Source organism: Onychomys torridus, chromosome 20, assembly GCF_903995425.1.
Source record: "Onychomys torridus chromosome 20, mOncTor1.1, whole genome shotgun sequence".
Lineage (NCBI taxonomy): Eukaryota > Metazoa > Chordata > Mammalia > Rodentia > Cricetidae > Onychomys > Onychomys torridus.
In genome coordinates this window covers 8,757,362-8,775,120 of record NC_050462.1, presented here as the reverse complement: position 1 = coordinate 8,775,120, position 17,759 = coordinate 8,757,362, and the positions used below count along the sequence as shown (strand labels likewise).

General features: G+C 44.5%; 1 protein-coding gene across 1 annotated transcript in view; it reads left to right on the top strand.

Moving 5' to 3' along the window:
* The first annotated feature begins 408 nt into the window (after positions 1–408).
* Positions 409–17,759, top strand: part of Dram1 (DNA damage regulated autophagy modulator 1) — a 34,565-nt gene continuing 17,214 nt past the window's right edge. Inside the window, exons 1-3 of the mRNA XM_036170055.1 lie at positions 409–571; positions 12,735–12,802; positions 15,588–15,730. Of these exons, the coding sequence (XP_036025948.1) occupies positions 441–571; positions 12,735–12,802; positions 15,588–15,730 (342 nt within the window). The 5' untranslated portion in view covers positions 409–440. The remainder of the gene's footprint in view (positions 572–12,734; positions 12,803–15,587; positions 15,731–17,759) is intronic.

Genomic DNA, 17,759 nt, shown 5'->3' with positions numbered 1-17,759 from the left:
GCTGGGAATCCAGCCAACCCAGCGGACTTGCGCAAGAGCTGGCCGTCCCTGCGGAATCCCGCGTCTCCCGCTGCACCCACCCGACCCTGTCCCAAGCAAAAGCGAAAGGAAGCCGAGCTGTCCGGCGTGGCCTGGCGTGGGCGGGGAGGTGGCCTCCGCGCGCCCTGGCTCGGGGGACCAGACTGCCGCTTTGTGACTTCACCGGTTTCGCAACAAGCCTGGACCGCTCGCGCTCCACCCACCCGGCTGCCGGTCCACCCTCCGCCCTCTCGCCTGGGAGCGCTTCCCTCCCTCCGGGGCTGGGCCCGTCCCGGCTGTCTCCGAGCCTCCGTCCCGCCGAGCGTTAGCTGTCTGTGTCGTGGCCACCGCCTCCAGGCAGCCCGCAGCAAGCCGGCTTCGTGGCCCCGACGAGCGCGCGCAGCGCCCGCCCTCTTGCCGCGATGCTGTGCTTCCTCAGGGGAATGGCCTTAGTCCCCTTCCTCTTGGTGACATGGTCGTCTGCAGCCTTCATCATCTCCTACGTGGTCGCGGTGCTCTCGGGGCACGTCAACCCCTTCCTCCCCTACATCAGGTGAGGGGCAAGTGGGGGCGTCAGGGACCAGGGAGGCAGATCGAGTCCATGGCACAGCACTGGTGAGAGAGAGGGGAGGTGTCCAGGCCAGGCAGAGAGGCATCTTCTTGAGGTAGGGGCAAGATGTGACTGGGAAAGGTCATCTCTGACACCCCCTCCCCCGGCCCGCAGAGAGAGTCAGGGAGCACGTGTTGGGTTCTGCCCTTTGAGAAACAGTGCACAGAGCAGCATCCGGAGGGCCGACAGAAGGTACCTGGGGTATGGGATAAAATCCTGGGAAGAGCCTTCTTTGATGCCATCCAGACAAGGATAGTCCCGAATCGATACCTTTTATTATAAGCAGATCCAGGCATGTGCCAAGCTGCTCACCCATTGCTCTTCCACTTTGCACCTTCTTCTACTTCCCTAGAGCTGGGTTTAGAGGTGTGGGTCAACCCCACTCCTAACTCCTGAACTTCTCAACAGCTCTTGAAGTGAATGTCTAAGTTTATTTTCCATGAAAGAAAATGGAGGTTGAAATGGATGAAGATACATCAGATACATGGATAGGACACTGGTGTGAAAGCTTCCCAAGGACAGAAACAGATTCCTGTCCTAGTCACCCTGTGTCAACAGCGACACAAAGCAACTGTCAGAGCCTTTGGAGTCAAATGGACCTGCCTCAGCCCTTGGAGGAACTTTAGTAGCTGGTCCTGAGCCCCCGGGAGAACCTTGGCATGGTGCTCATGGCACACGTCAATCCTAAGTACCAGCACCCATCTTCTCCCTTCTCTCGTTTCTGAGTCAAGATATACTCTTTTTTTTTTCTTCGAGACAGGGTTTCTCTGTGTAGCTTTGCTCCTTTCCTGGATCTCACTCTGTAGATCAGGCTGGCCTTGAACTCACAAAGATCTGCCTGGCTCTGCCTCCCAAGTGCTGGGATTAAAGGCGTGTGCTGCTGCCGCCACTGCCACCACCACCACCACCCGGCTGATATACTCCCTTTGACATAAATAAAACTGAGCTGTTATCCCTTCTGAGAAAATCATAGCTACGCCTGTCCTAGATCTGAAGTTCACTCCTGGTTAATATGTGATGTGGATTGGCCAGGCTGTCAGAGGCAAGGTGGGAATGAATCTCTGTGTCCGATGTCGATGTAGTCATGACTGATGTTACCCTAAAGTGAACCTCAAATGGGAGAAAATCAAGAGTGGGAAAACCAGCTGAATAAGGCGAGATGCTGCAATCCCGCGAGATGCTGAAATCCCAGACACTCCACGGAAGGGGCTTACAAACTAACAAGGAAAGTCTTAAGGAGGGTCCAATTCTGGGACACAAAGTCACAAGGTGGATGAACCCCTTATTGCTAGGAACTACAGGGCAAAACAAACATAAGGTTGCCCAAGTGTGCCTGGGGATTTGGGTCATGTTTGTCTTCTACCTTGATAGCGGTGGGGGCACTGGACTGTCTCTGAGCCCTTGACGTAAGGGCCAGATGCAGGTAAGAGCTAGTCTTCAAGTAGTGTGTGGGGACTGGACATAGAGCAGAGTTTAGACTGCCTAGCCTGCACAAAACCCTGACCACAGTTCCCGGCACTGCAAAAGAGCAAGACAAAGAGAAAAAGTTAGAGAAGCCCTCTGCAGACAGATCTGAGGCCAGCCTATTGTGTACATAGTGAGTTCCAGGACAGCCAGGGCAACAAAGAGAGACCTTGTCTAAAAAAAAGCCCTCCAAATTTACTGCTTGTCTCTCCCCTCCCCTTCCCTCTTCCCCACTCCCCTCCTCTTTCTGTACTTCTGAATTTCCTCTAGTCCCACTGGCTTAACTTACTATATCTGTCTTGATTTCTGTTTTGTTTTGTTTGAGGCAGGTCTTGCCATGCAGCCCAGACTAGCTTGTACTTGTGGCAATCCCCCTGTCTTGGCTTCCTGAGTACTGGGATTATAGGCCTGAGTAACCACATCTAATCCTGTCTCCTCTTCTTTTTCTTCTTGAAACTGGGCATCCCCCTGTTGCCCATGCTGGAGTCTCCACCCTTCCTACTCAGCAGCCAAGTAGCTAGGATGAAAACGGCCTGCTCCTGAGTCCGGCTCTCTTCAGTTTGTTGCTTTTGGTGCTGGACTCAAACCTGGTGACCCATGGCAAGTACTCTTCCACCGAGCGATGTCTATAGTCCTTCTTTCTAGGCTTAGACACGTGCACACCTCTTGACGTTACTGTGATGGCTATCTGGGTATCTATAGACTTTCTTATCTCTTTCTTCAAACATCATCTTAGCAAACCCTGTACTAATAATACCAGGAAGGGTAGTTCAACATTTAAAATTGTGTCCTACTTCTCTTGGACCCCTAGAACCAGTCTACCTATGCACATGTACGTGTGTGCACACATGAGTTCTGTGGCATACAAGTGGTGATCATTGGACCATCCGTTGCGGCCAATTCTCTATGTATGCTGTGTGGTTTCCAGGGATCAAACTCCAGTTATCAGGCTTGGCAGCAAGCACTTTCCCCCACTGAGCTGTCTTGGAGGCCATGGGCTTGCAGTTTTAATCCACCCATGTCACATGTGTGGTTCACTTGCCTTCACTGGCCTGTGGGGCTCCAAGGGCAACCACAGCTATATTCCAACTGCTTGAAGGCGTCAGAGGACAACCACAGGTGTTGGCCACGTTCTTTTGTTCACCCCAGCCCCCATTGCCTTCTAACAAATCAGGGAGTATAAAATCCATGAACATTCTGAAAGTGGGTGGAGTCCTGTGATAGAACACTTGTATCTTTAAGGTCCAGGGCATGTGTAGAAAAATGCTCTCCTCCCCAATCCGTTTACCCCAGGTCATGGTGGGTCCCAATTAGGTAAGTTCAGCCAATTGGGTGTTTGGTTGGTGATGTGCAGTTTTTCAGGATGAATTTCCTTCACTGTTTGGCCATTGTGGTGGTCTGGTACTTTTAGCATATGTGTGAATTAAGAGGGGAACCGCTTTCCAGGATGGCCTTAAAGTCAGCTTCCTCCTTATCAGTAACTTCTCTTTGTGACACTGTTGCTTTTTTTTTTTTTTTTATTTTTATTTTGTTTGCCTTTTCAAGTGAAGTCTCCACTAGTCCAGGCTGGTCTCAAACTTGATACGAAGCCAAGGACTACTTTGAACTATTGATCGTCCTGAATCCAACTCTCGAGTGCTTGGATAATAGGCACGGACCACCAAGTCCAGTGAATAACATTGTTATTCTTTAATATATTGCATAAATGTTAGATGATTCTGAGACCTGGAAAGATACTGAAATTCATGCATAAATAAAACAAAACAAAAACAAACAAACAAACAAAAGAGGCCGGGCGGTAATGGTGCACGCCTTTAATCCCAGCACCTGGGAGGCAGAGCCAGGCAGATCTCTATGAGTTCGAGGCCAGCCTGGTTTACAGAGTAATCGAGATCCAGGACAGGCACCAAAACTACAGAGAAACCCTGTCTCAGAAAAAAAAAAAAAAAAAAAGTAATTCCCGTTGTAATTCACTGATGGCGTTTTTCATTTGACAACACTATTGGTGAGGTTTAGAGAGAAACAGACCCTCTCCTGGAACTGTAAATTGATTTTAAATTTAAAATTTTATTATTATTTTTTAATGGGTGTTTTGCCTGTATGTATGTCTGCACACCATGTGCATGCCTGGTACCCCAGGAGGCTAGACAAAATGTTGGATCCCCTGGGACAGGAGTGACAGATGGTTGTCCGTCTCCCTGTGGGTGCTGAGAATCAAATCTGGGTCTTTTGGAATGGCAGACAGTGTTCCTAACTATTGAACTTTCTCTCCAGCCCTTGATTTTAAATTTTATGAAGAGAATTTAGTAAAAATCTATGCAAGCGGTAAATACATCCTGTGATGTAACAGCTGCCCCCTTTTGGGAAAAGTATCCTGCAGGTTGCTTGTCTGTGTGAATGAAATGCCATCTGTAAGGTTGCTCAGGGCTTCTACTTCCTCATCTAGTTATTTGCTGTGTGTGGTAGGGAGCAAACTCAAGCTTAGAGCGTGCGACATGGTCTCTCTCCCATTGAGCTACACCATGGTTTTCGGTCAGCTTGGCCACCATTCAACTAGTCAAAGGACTTGCTAAATAAATAGATTAGCCAAAGAATGCAGTGCTTCCAGCGAGATCTCTGTGTGGCATCTTATCTTTGAATCGCTCCGAGATACATTATTACATGGATAAAAAGCAAGATGCAGAACCAAGCTTGCTGTGTTTAGTTAGAAACAAAAGAGAAGAAAAACAAATACAGTTGTATCAGCTTGCCTAAAGATCAATAGGAAACCCGGGTTTGTTAGGGCACAGCTTAATCTCAGCACTGGATGGGCAGGAACAGGAGAACTGCTGGAGGTCTGAGGCCAGCCTGAGATAAAGAAGACTTCAGCAACACTAAAGACCCAGGGACTAAGCTCAGAGACAGGAGTGCATGCTTAGCCAGATGTGGGGGCACACACTTTCAATCCTCAGCACTCAGGAGGCAGAAACAGTCAGACCTCTGTGAGTTCAAGACCAGCCTGGTCTACACAGCAAGCTGCAGGATGAACAGGACAATATACTAAGACCCTGTCTCAAAAAACAAAACAAAACAAAAAACCAAACCAAAACAAAAAAGCACATGCTTAGCATGCACCAGATCCTGGATCATCACCAGTGCCTCAAATAAAGAGACTAATAAAAATGTTTGTGGCAGATGGCTGCTGAGGTCAGTAAGACAGAACTTTGCTGGCGTATTTTTGGTGTTTTCAGTATTTTAAACAAATAGGCTCTCTATCCTATGGTTAAATTAAAAACATGGAATCAGACCGCTGCATGTAGTACGTTAGAGTAGTAGAAAGTGGTATTTTTGTGTGCATTATGAACCCGTTAATGCAAGGATATCAAAACCAAGAACAAACAAAAAAGCCTATCTCATAGAATTAGGCCATGCCCACATTCTCAAGCACTAGCCACCATGCCTAATTTGGAGTTTCTCTTTCCTTCTCCAGGCTCCTTGTTATCAGTTAATCTTTATGGGCCCATAACATTCAGGCTACCCTCTTAAACATTCCTTGGACATGTGCTTGGATCTGCACTCTTAGAATTTTGTCAGTTCTGGGTCCCGGACTGGCCTTTTGTAAGTGCATCCCCCTGACTTGCTTTAGGATGTGTGTGTGGGGGGGGGGGTGGGGGTTGGGGGTTGGGGGGTTGTCTTTTTTTTTTTTTTTTTTTTTTCTTTTCGAGACAGGGTTTCTCCGTGTAGCTTTGTGCCTTTCTTGGAACTCTGTAGCCCAGGCTGGCCTTGAATTCACAGAGATCTGCCTAGCTCTGCCTCCCGAGTGCTGGGATTAAAGGCGTGCGCCACCACCACCACCACCACCACCACCGGTGGAAGTGTAGTTTTGCTAGACAGTGGATGTGGTCGTGAGCACCTATGCTGTTCCTCATGACCATAATTTCTGCTCAATAAACAATGGCAGAAAACCAGGCTACCTATAGAATTAAGACTTTGAAAAGAGGGAACCAGAGTCACATGGTAAATGACATGGTAAAAGACAAAATCCAAATTATGCCTGAATGTGGTGGCACAGTCCTTTAATCACAGTGCTGGGGAGGCAGAGGCAGGCGGATCTCTGTGGATCTGAGGCCAGGCAGGACCACACAGGAAGAGTCTGTCGGCAGAGCCAGGCGGATCACTGTGAGTTCCAGGCCAGTCTGGTCTCCAAAGTGAGTTCCAGGAAAGGCACAAAGCTACACAGGGAAACCCTGTCTAGAAAAAACCAAGAAAAGGGAGAGTCTGTCTTAAAAAAAAAAAAAAAAAAATCAAACTTAGTGTGGTGGCTCATACTCATAATCTCAGCACTTGAGAGGCAAAGAGAGGTATAATCAAGGCCAGCCTAGGCTACATAGTGAAATCCAGATGAGCCAGGATTACAGAATGAGACCCTGTTTCAAAACCAAACAAAAGATCCAACAAGTTAGAATTTGTGGTGCTTTGAAAGAAAATGGATCCCAAAGGGAGTGGCATTATTAGGAGGTGTGGCCTTTTTGGAGGAAGTCGTGCTCAATTTATGCCCAGTGTGACTCTCAGTAGACTTCCTGTTGCTTGCAAGATGTAGCACTCAGCTCCAGTGCCTTGTCTGCCTGCATGCCACCATGTTCCTTGTCATGATGATAATGGACTGAACCCCTGAAACTGTAAGCCAGCCCCAATGAAATATTTTCTGTATAAAAGTTGCTGTGATCAAGATGTCTCACCATAGCAAGAGGAAACCCAACTAAGACAGTATTGCTACATTAAAAAAAAAAAGAAAGGAAAACTCAAAAAACTTGCCCAAGGCCACATGAGTGAGAAGCCAGGCTGAACATCTAAAGTCAATGGACATGGTTAGGAACTCTGCCCTGATGGCCCATGTTACATTTCCTTAAGCACATTTCCATTGCTGTGTGAGCAAAGCACTGTATTCTTGTAGTCAGGGTTTGGCAGGCTTTTCTGGAGCCATGGTTGAGGAGTTTGGCTAACAATAATTCTTCAACATGTTCTTGGTAGGCCTTATTCCGTGGAGACAGGATCTCTCACTGAACCTGGCATTAGGCTAATAATCCTCCGTCTGAAGACACAGATAATTTTACATCTTGTACTCAGCATCTCCAGCCCCCCTCCCCCCAAGCCATCACCTTGGTAGTGGGAATCACATGTGCTGAGTGATAAAAGAACATGGTTTGTCTATGCTTGGGAAAGTCATGCACCATCAGGCAGACGTTCTTTGTATTGTTCCCGCTTTAAATGATTATTCGTCGCCTTAGCATACATTTAGTTTGGAGTATGTTCCTCAAGTTCCTTGGAATTTTCCAAAGTTGGCTTAACTTATATAAATGTAAACACAGGAAACGTGGTCACAATTCATTTCCCAGGTATAGCTTGTTTTGAAATTACTCGATGTACTTGATGGCTTCAACAACTTCTAAACCATGGGCCAAAGAAAAATAACTCCTGATTGCTGCTGTAAATTCCTCCTTAACAGGAAGGCCAGTGAGGTGGTGGGTGAGACTGAGGCAGGGCTGAGCATGCTGGGAAGCCGTGAGATGCAGAATGCTGTGTTGGGGTGGGATGCAATGGTTTCAGCTACATTGGAAAGCAGCTGCTTTGCCCTCTCACCTGCTCCAGTTTCTTGAATTAGGCCCCCAGATAGACCTGTCTCAACCAAAAACATCCTGTGGTGTCTGTGAAGGGCCATTTTCTGGACACTGTGGAAATACAAAATTCTGCGGGTACTGAAGAAGGGGGCTGCTCAAATGCATTATATAAACTAGCATAGGGCTGCATATAAGCCTGCATATCCTTAGTCATCTCTGGGTTAGTTAGGACGTCTAATACAAAGTAAATACTGTGAAAGTGGTGGTTGGACAGTTCTGTTTAGGGATAAAGACAAGGGTATATTCAGTAAACATGCAGTTTAAATGTGTTTTGGATTCTTGCTTAGTTGAATCCATTTATTCAGTAGGCATGGATATAGATACAGATATGGATGGCCAACCGTACTACCTCTGATCTTGTATAATGGCATCATTTAATGTGAGCTTACAAAGGAAATTTAAAAAGAGGCTCACCCACAAAGTGTCTTGGCTGCCCCTTGCTGTTACTACCTTTATTACATTTCCACATCTGGTGGAAGGGATTATTCAACGTTTACTCACCATGTAATATGTAATGTGAGAGACTTGACAGATTTATGAAGAGTTCTTTTTTTTCTTTTTAGACAGGGTATCACTATGTAGCCATGACTGGCCTATATGAATTAGGCTGGCCTTGAACTCACAGACCTCTGCTTGCCTCTGCCTCTTAAGTGCTGGGACTAAAAACTTGCACTATCACACCCAGCATAAAGACATTTTTCATTGATGATAAGAACCCTTTTACTTTTACTAATGATAATGTTCAAACAATACTATTATTTATTACTTATTACTATTATTTATTTTTAAGTTAGCATACACAATGACAGGTTTAATTATGGAATAGGCATACTACTATATTTTGTTTTTGTCTTTTTCCTACAAGGCATCCCCCAGCCCCCTTCCACATAGTAGGTTCACATCTTGCATGTCCCTTACCCCTTCCACATAGTAGGTTCACATTTTGCCTGTCCCTTACCCCTTCCACATAGTGGGTTCATCTTCTGTTGTCTTCTCGCCCCAATAATACTGTTCTATAAAGTTTGCAGATATGGCCAGATTCTATTTGCTGCTTAGAAATTTTTCATGAATTTTTTTCTTGAGAAAAAACTGGCTCATGTAGTTAGGTACCGTTTCATCTGTGAATAGAAAACCCCAAATCTGACAATTCTTACCAGACAGATTTAGGAAATCCTGACTCAAATTGTATCTCAGATAGTTTGCTGACTTTTTGTCTTTTGAGACAGTTTCACACCATAAGCCTAGGCAGGCTTTGAACTTGAGGCAATCCTTGCCTCAGCTTCTCATATGCTGGGAATACGGAATGAGCAATTCACTTCTCATTGATGAATTCTGATTGATTCTAATAGGTTTTATTAATAAGTGAATAAATAATAGTGTTATTTGTAAAGAGTCATAGCAAAGTTGTGTTTTTTAAGTAGTTGTAGTGTTGACAGTGACCAGTGGTGGTGAAAAGGTGGTGAACATGAGCCCCCTGGGTGTGAACTAACCAGGCATTGATGGTAGCTATTGTGCATTCAGAATCCTGGAGAAAAACTAGATACAGCATAGTGGCGTTGCTTGTCAAAGAGACTTTATAACTAAATTCTGCTATTCGAAGAGCCTCGAGTTCTCACCTACTTATCACTTTCTGCTCTACAGCAAAGGCCTAGTGCTCCCTTCTTATTGCTATGGGGTCAGCAGGCACGCCTCTTGAAAGCCATCCATGTGCTTCTCTTTCCAACTCCATGTTCAGTGTCTTGAATTTTGGTAACCTTTGTTTCTCGTGTTGGATGTATGTTCCTTAAGGACTTGGCAAATGCCAGCAAACCAAGCATCTTCAAGAGCTGGCCATTAAACATTTATTGGCACATCAGTGGTCCCTCTCTCCAGTCATTCTGATGACTTTGTTTGACTACCAGGAATCAAGGAACTGGACATTTGGTATAGAGTCCTCTAACTTGAAAAAGTTGTGAAACTTCCCAAATACCCAATTTCTTCCAGAATAAAATGGAATTTATAGAAGACACACTCATATACAATCAACTAGGCTCCTGAAGATGAAATTACAAACATTACAGTAAATATAAAACCATGTCTGATGCATAATTAATATTTAATAAGTAATATATATTAGGTCTTTTTGTTTCAGGGTCTTGCTATGTAGCCTAAGTTGGCCTTGAACTCATAGCTTGCTTGAACCTCCCAGGTGCTAGGATTACAGGTGTGTGTCAACCAAGTCTTGACTAGTCTTTTTGGGGATGGGGAATGAGAGTCATTCATTCAATGAACACATAGGTAAATAAATGTTATTTACAGGATGCTTTATACCCTGCCTGTAGGGATTTGTTTGTTTGTTCATCTGTTTATTTATTGTCCTATTTTCAATTGAGACCTTCCTTCACATTAATCACATACTCACCTATGAGCCACACCATACCTGGGTGGTTTGAAATAGATAAACAAGAATAAAATACTGTTCTGAACTTCTGAACTTTCAGATCCCATGTTTGGTGCCATATGGACTGTACATCCAGGCTTTTGACATATACCGTGGTCTGCCATCAATAGATGTGTGCCCAAGCCTAGCTGCTTTCTCATGGCCTTTCAGAATGTTTTTATCCCCCAGCCACGGACTTTCTTTTTTGAGCCTATCCTGGAACCTCCATCTGTAGCTCAGGCTGGCCTTTAACTCACAGAGATCCATCTGGCTCTGCCTCCCCAGTGCTGGGATTAAAGGCGTACGCCACCACCGCCTGGCAGCCACGTACTTTCTTGACTATCAACCTACTATGCTATTTCTTTCCCTTTCCAAAACCATGCACATCCACCCTGGCTCTTCTCCCTGGCACCTACCCTAAGGTGGTAGTAGATGCATGCCAAGAACCGTGAGGCGCCTCACTGGTGGTTGCTTTTTTACATCCTAAGGTGGAGACGGGAAAACTGTTCTCTTCAGACTTAATCATCTGGCAAGTGTGCTGTCCCAGGGCTCAGGCTCTCTCTGCCATTATTCTGTTCCTGGCTCTTGTCTCTTTCCCCCCGTCCACTCAGCCCTGGGCTCAAGAGAGGACCCTGCACATGGGTAGCCTTCTCCATCCCTCCTCCTTGAATGTAGGAAGCAGGGGAAGTGGGGAGGTTCTGTCCTAATCAGGCTCTGACGACAAAATGGAAATAACAAGGAGTCAAGGTGTTTGTCTTAGCCACGCTTCGCCCCTTTACATCCTCTTTAAAAGTTAAGTGTCGACCACACTTAGAGCTTCCTGCTTTCCGCAGGCACAGGCTTCTTGTAGAATTTTCCGCATACTTGGAAGTGTGTCTTTCCAATGTGATCAGTTTTCAACATAACACATTTCAGAGCTATTTTTAAGAGCGGAAGTACCTGGAACCAGTGCAAGCTGTTTCATGCTGGGAGCACCTTCTTCATCCTTTTTAAGCTGGAAGGGTGCTTGTGATTGGCCTGATGACACTTTTTTAACCTGTGCCCACGAAAAGAAGATAGAACATGCCCACACACTTCCTCTGAATGGAACTGGGTGCCTGTGCATGCTAGGCACTTCGATACTGAGCCATGCTCCCAGGCTGTCAACGCTGTGAGTCACCTAAGGAAATGATAGACTGCACCTAAGACTTTTTTCTTTTTAAAATAGAAACCTCTTTTTGTTAATACACCAAATGAGTATACCTTCGATACTCTAGGGGGGCATGTTTAACCCGTAACCTAAGGGCTGCTTGTAGCTGAGGACAGCTATGAATGAAGGTCCCTTCGGGTGGGGTTTTCATAAAGTACTTAACAGTGATCATTAATATCACTCAGTTTTATGTTATTGTGCATAAATCCAGTCATTACAAAGTGTTGCATTTATATGCACTTAATATCTCAACCATAGAATTTTCAAGCGTATTTTTCAGTTATTTTTATTTTCAAAATAGTGTCACTCAATTCTTCATATTGAGCTTATCAGGTGGGGTTGTTTAAGAAACAGTCATGTTGTTTATTTTAAACACGTTCTATCTTTTATCCATGTGCCTTGGTTAGGGTTTTTATTGCTGTGAAGAGACACCATGACCACAACAACTCTTACAAAGGAAATCATTTAATTGTGGTGACTCATTTACAGTTCAGAGGTTTAGTCCATCATGGTGCTGGAGAGGTAGCTGAGTGTTCTACATCTTAGCTTCTACGCAACAGTAAGTGGTCATCTCAATGGGCGTGGCTTGAACATAAACGAGACCTCAGAGCCCACCTTCACAGTGATACACTTCCTCCAACAAGACCACACCTACTTCGACAAGCCACACCTCCCCAAAATGTCATGCCCTTTGGGGGCCATTTTCTTTCAAGGTACCATAGTGTTTATGGTGTCTTCATGTATGTGAGTAGATGTGTGTGTATACATACTCGTGGATGCTGAAGGGCAAACTGACAGACAGTATCTCTCACTGATTCATCTAGGCAGACAGGACAGCAGTAAGTTCCTTATGATTACAAGCATGAGGCACCAAACCTAGAGGTTTCACACCGGTGCTGGGAATTGAACCTAAGGCCTCATGATTGTGCAAGAAACACTTCACTGACAGATCTATCTCCCTAGTCCTAAATGTGATTTTTTTTTTTTTAGTAGAAAACAAGTTTTAGGTTTCTTGTTTGTTTTTGTTTTTTGTTTTTTGTTTTTTTGTTTATTTTCGAGGCAGGGTTTCTCTGTGTAGTTTTGGTACTTGTCCTGGAACTTGCTCTGTAGACCAGGCTGGCCTCAAACTCACAGAGATCCTCCTGGCTCTGCCTCCTGAGTACTGGGATTAAAGGTGTGTACCACCACCCCCCACCAGTTTTAGGTTTCTTTAGAGCCCAAACAAAAATACTTTAGAACAACTTCAGGTTATACCTGTGAAAATCAGTGTCTGAAAACCTAGAAAGACCAATATAAAATGGACCAATTATCTGTCCAGGGGTTGGAGTTGAAATTCCTTTGGAAATAATTCAGATATTTTATTTTGTTCCTTCTCAGTGACACAGGAACGACACCTCCAGAGAGTGGTATTTTTGGATTCATGATAAACTTCTCCGCATTTCTTGGTAAGTACATGATTATTATAAATGAGAAATTTACAATCTCATGTGAAATAAAATGTTGTTTATAGTTTGTTACTTTACAAAAAAGCACGACCTTTGTAACTAGAATTTTGCAGTACTTTAAGAGACTTAAGTATGTAAAAAATTCACAATTATGTATAGCTTCATAGAACTATACTTTATCTGATAATCAGACACAGGATTTGTAAGAGGTAGTTTTAAATCCCAAACTTCTAAAATGGAGTTAAAATTTTTATTTTATCTAAGATTTACTTTTATTATTTGTGTGTGTGTGTGTGTGTGTGTGTGTGTGTGTGTGTGTGTATGCCCAAACACGTCCATGTCGGTGATTAATTTTTACTGTTGGTGTGTGTACACAAACATGCATGTGTCAGTGCCTTTGGGGGGCTAGAAGGAGGAAGTCAGTTCCCCTAGAGTTACAAGAGCATTTTTGAGCCATTCATTGAGGATGCTGGGATCTGAACTCCGGTCCTCATGCTAGAGCAACAAGATTTTCAGTGTAATTTAGTTTTAAAAAACTTACTTGTATCCCAGCACTTGGGAGGCAGAGGCAAGTGGATTTCTGAGTTCAAGGCCAGCCTGGTCTACAGAGCGAGTTCCGGGACAGCCAGGGCTACACAGAGAAACCCTGCCTCAAAACAAACAAACAAACAAACAAACAACCCACCACCACCAACAAAAATATCTTAGTAGCTAAGGCACTTGTGTAGTGCAGTGCATAAGGCAATGTCTTAAAATGTTTTCTGATGGTTCAGCAGCTTACACAGAATCATCTGGGGCTAGAAGCATGTTCCTGAGCGACCTAGATCTGTTTAGTCAAGAACTCAGGGGACACATGTTGTAAATAAGCATGTGGAGCCAGGGTGTAGATCAGTGATAGAAGACTTGGCTGGCATGTAGGCAGTACCAGGTTTGATCCTTAGTACCATAAATCCCAAACAAAACAGTTTAGGGGACCTGGATGCTTCCTACAGCTGGGAACTGCTGACCTGTAAGGAGAAATAGAAAAAGATCAAACTTTAGTAGTTTGTGTGTGTTTCAGGTATGACATTTTTTCTTTTCCACTCCTCAGAGCCATGCAGACATAATTAATGGGATGCAATCCTGTCATGAATCCATTAATGTCATGTACAGTGAATCCAATTGCTCTGCCATTGATAGAAACCTGGTCCTCTACGAGGATTGGAGGACACAGGTGTCTGATGTGGGGCTGTTAATCCTTTTCCCCTCCGCCCTGTGGAGCCATCAGGGCCGATTGTGTAACCAGCACCCCCGCTTCCCTCTCCAGAGTAGACCAGGAGGACTTCTCAGAACCCTCCTGAGGGAGTGGGCCTCTTTAGAATTGGTGCAATTGATAGAAAGTTTCATGTGGTCTCTCATTTGTGGGCTCTTCCAACTGAGTTTGGAGGTGAGAAAGAGGAAAGAGAGAGAAACACAGACCCAGTCAGTCCTGAGGCCTTTTTATGCATCTTTGCCGAGCCAGACTTAGAAGAATGAGTAACTAATTTGACCACAATTAAGGACAGGTTCAGGCTTTAGACACAATACGTGACATGAGTATGTTCAAATTTTGAAGTTGGGCTAAGTGTTCAGTTTTAGCTTTTTCCAGATAAAGTCTTGCTGTATAGCCAGACCCACTTACATTGGTTGTGTAAGCCAGTGGTTTCATAGAACTTGCAATTCTTCTTCCTCAACCTTCTACAGTCTGGGAGTATAGCCATGTGCCATCACCCCTCGTTAGCCTGCTTTTTATTTACCTAGTTTTTAATTTTTAAAATTTTGAGATAAGGGCTCTGCTAGGTTGCCCAGTATGGCCTTAACTGTGTCAGTACACATAGAGTACACACCTTATCATAGCGAGGGCCATATGTTTTACATAAAAACAGACCAGAAGAAAAAACTTGATATAAGCAGTAGACAGAAGACTGGTGCACAGAATGTGTCAAAGCCCCTACAACTTGAACCCAAGGGGGACATATGAATGCAATGTGGTCATGCAAGTCTCAGAAGGCATGTGGAAAACCAAAAGGCAATTTTCAGAAGGCTGGAACTGTTGCCAGTCACTCATGAGGAAATACCAACTAAAGTTTCTAGGTTTCACTCCTTAGACAGCTGCTTATGTTAAAAGCATTATGCACACAGTTACTCTCCCACCCCAGCTGACTCGGAGCAATTGAGACCTTCTTCTCAGCATTTTAATCCTGAGTATGTTCCCCCCAGACTACTGCTCTGAAAACGTGCCCCAAACTTCCAAATCGAGAATGTTGATGGAGTAGTGTTTGTAGTTGGAAAACCCAGGGAGCAAAATAGAAATCCAACTACAAGAGAAGGGCAAAATAAAGACAGGGTCTCACACACCATATAGAAGCCTCCTGGAATGACAGTGTAAACTGATTTTTGCAATGACTTGGAAGAATCTTCATGGTACACTGTTAAGTGAGAAAAGCAAGTCATAGAATAACATAAGGAACGCAATGCCCTTTACATGAAAATAGCCAAGATGGTGTGTGTGTGTGTGTGTGTGTGTGTGTGTGTGTGTGTGTGTGTGTGTGTCTACACTGCATGGGGTCAGAGAATGGGAAGAACAAAATATGTTGCAATCGGGACTTTTTTCTTTCTCCTCTGTGCTGGGAATCAAACCCAAGGCCTCATGCCACACTCCCAGCCGTAATTAAGAAATTAAAAAAAAAAAAAAGTACTCGCACGTGTTCTTGTTTTTATTAGAAGAATCAGGGATTAAATTTCACTAGACTATCTATTTTTTCAGGTGCAGCTACGATGTACACGAGATATAAAATAGTGGAGAAGCAAAATGAGACCTGCTATTTCGGCACACCCGTCTTTAACTTGGTGTCGCTAGTTCTTGGACTGGTGGGGTGTATTGGAATGGGCATTGTTGCCAATTTTCAGGTATGGCCCGAGCGTTTGGGGTGGTTGACAATGAAAGAGAGTGTGAGTCCAGAAGCAGGAATCCAAGAAACCAGCTTGTGTCATGGATGAGCTATGACGTCAATGAATTAGGACTGGGTCAATTGAGTTTGGACATGATTACCAGTCTTGCCTGGGGATTGGGAGAAAGGGTTGATATATGCAAGATAGTGAGAGCGTATACCCTAAACGGTGCTGCAGGCTCAGTACTGCTCCTTGTTTGTCTGTTTTATTTTGTTGTTGTTGTTGTTGTTGTTTGTTTTTAAGACAGTTCTTTGCCCACTTTATGGCCCAGCTTGGCCTGGAACTCTTGGTGCACATGTACACACACACACACACACACACACACACACACACACACACACACACACTTACCCTTAAAACTACTAATGCTGAGTTCTCCTGCCTGGCTTCCCAGTTCATATTCATGTAGTCTGAAGCAAGAGCTATGTTAGCTTTGTAAATGATTTTCCTCGGAGGGAATGCTTATAACTCTACCATTCGCTATAAGCCATCACCTGACCTCTCCCTTTTGTAGATGAAGATTTGGTTTGTGGAGGTGAAATCATTTGCTCAGGTTTATTCAATGAATTAGTTTGCAGAACCCAAATATGGCCTCTTTTTTCTAATTTGTAGATTCCTGCTCATCGCACAGTATTTTCTAAGAAAGCATTTGATTTGTCTATGGAGAAGCTATTTAATATCTTAGAAAAATCTATGAATTGCGTGTTCTCACTACCAATAGCACCCACCTCCAAGACTGTTGCAAGGACTGGATGAGAGAATCAGTGTCCAGTAGCCACAGTCTGTATTAGTGGCTGTCGGAGTGACAGCTACTGTGATGGTCCTGTACTCTGCCTGTCGTCTCCATGTAAGAGCAGGATGGGTCACTACAGGAGGCCTTGGGTTCTGCCCAGGAGAATCTCTCACCTTCTCCCCACCAGCAACGACCTTGTATCATGCTTGTTTTGACAAAAAGATGGCGACCTTCACTCTAGTGGGCTGCTTGAGCACAAACCTCCTACATCACCTTCTGCCCATCCATTCTCCAATGTCTACTCCCTGGTGGAATTGGAGCATGGTCACAGTGGCCTCAGCCTGATGTGCATCTCACGAGCTCCACAGACTCGCTGTCTCTGCACTCATCAAGGGAGATGCCCTCTGTCAGCATTGGGGTGGGCTTCATGATAGAGCACCTTTGCCAACAGTTAGGATGAAAGACCCCCTTCCTTATATGGTACAACATATTCAGGATGACCCACAGGCCAGGGATGGCTAAGGGTTCTTCGAAGCAATCTTTGGGTGATGAAAGGCACAGCACAGTTTACAGCTCTACCACCAGAAAGTATGCTAGAAGGGGGGAAGGGAACTTAGAATGATAGGAGTTATCAGCGTGTGAATATGAATTGTTTTCTGGGAGGGTAGTATGCATTTTATCATATCACTCTCTCCTCTGAACAACATTGTAAGTCATAAATGCTGCTTTTAAAATCATAAAGGACAGACTTGATGAAGAAAATATAGATGTTTAGATAATGGATTTTTTATGATTTATTTATTTTTATGTGCATTGGTGTTTTGCCTGCATATATGTCTCTGTAGGGTGTCAGATTCTCTGGAACTGGAGTTACAGACAGTTGTGAACTGCCACATGGGTGCTGGGAATTGAACCCAGGTCCTCTGGAAGAGCAGCCAGTGCTCTTAACCCTTGAGCCATCTCTCTAGCCCAGATAATGGATTTTAAAAAAACCACAAAAACCCTCTCCTTTAAGGCTTCCATGAACTAAGTCATAGAACCCAGATGTAGGATCTTTACAGTGCCCATGGGAGTCAACTGTTTCCCTTGCCAGTGTGCTCATGAATGTTTCCTGACAGCTTCCTTGTGTGAGGTCCTGTAGTTCATTTTTAGCATGCTATAAGCTGTGGACCTGGAGGAGAATCTGAGCTAGAAGGCCCAGAGAGAGTGGAGGACCTGGTAGTTTGACCATCTAAATCCCACTGACAAGTCGTT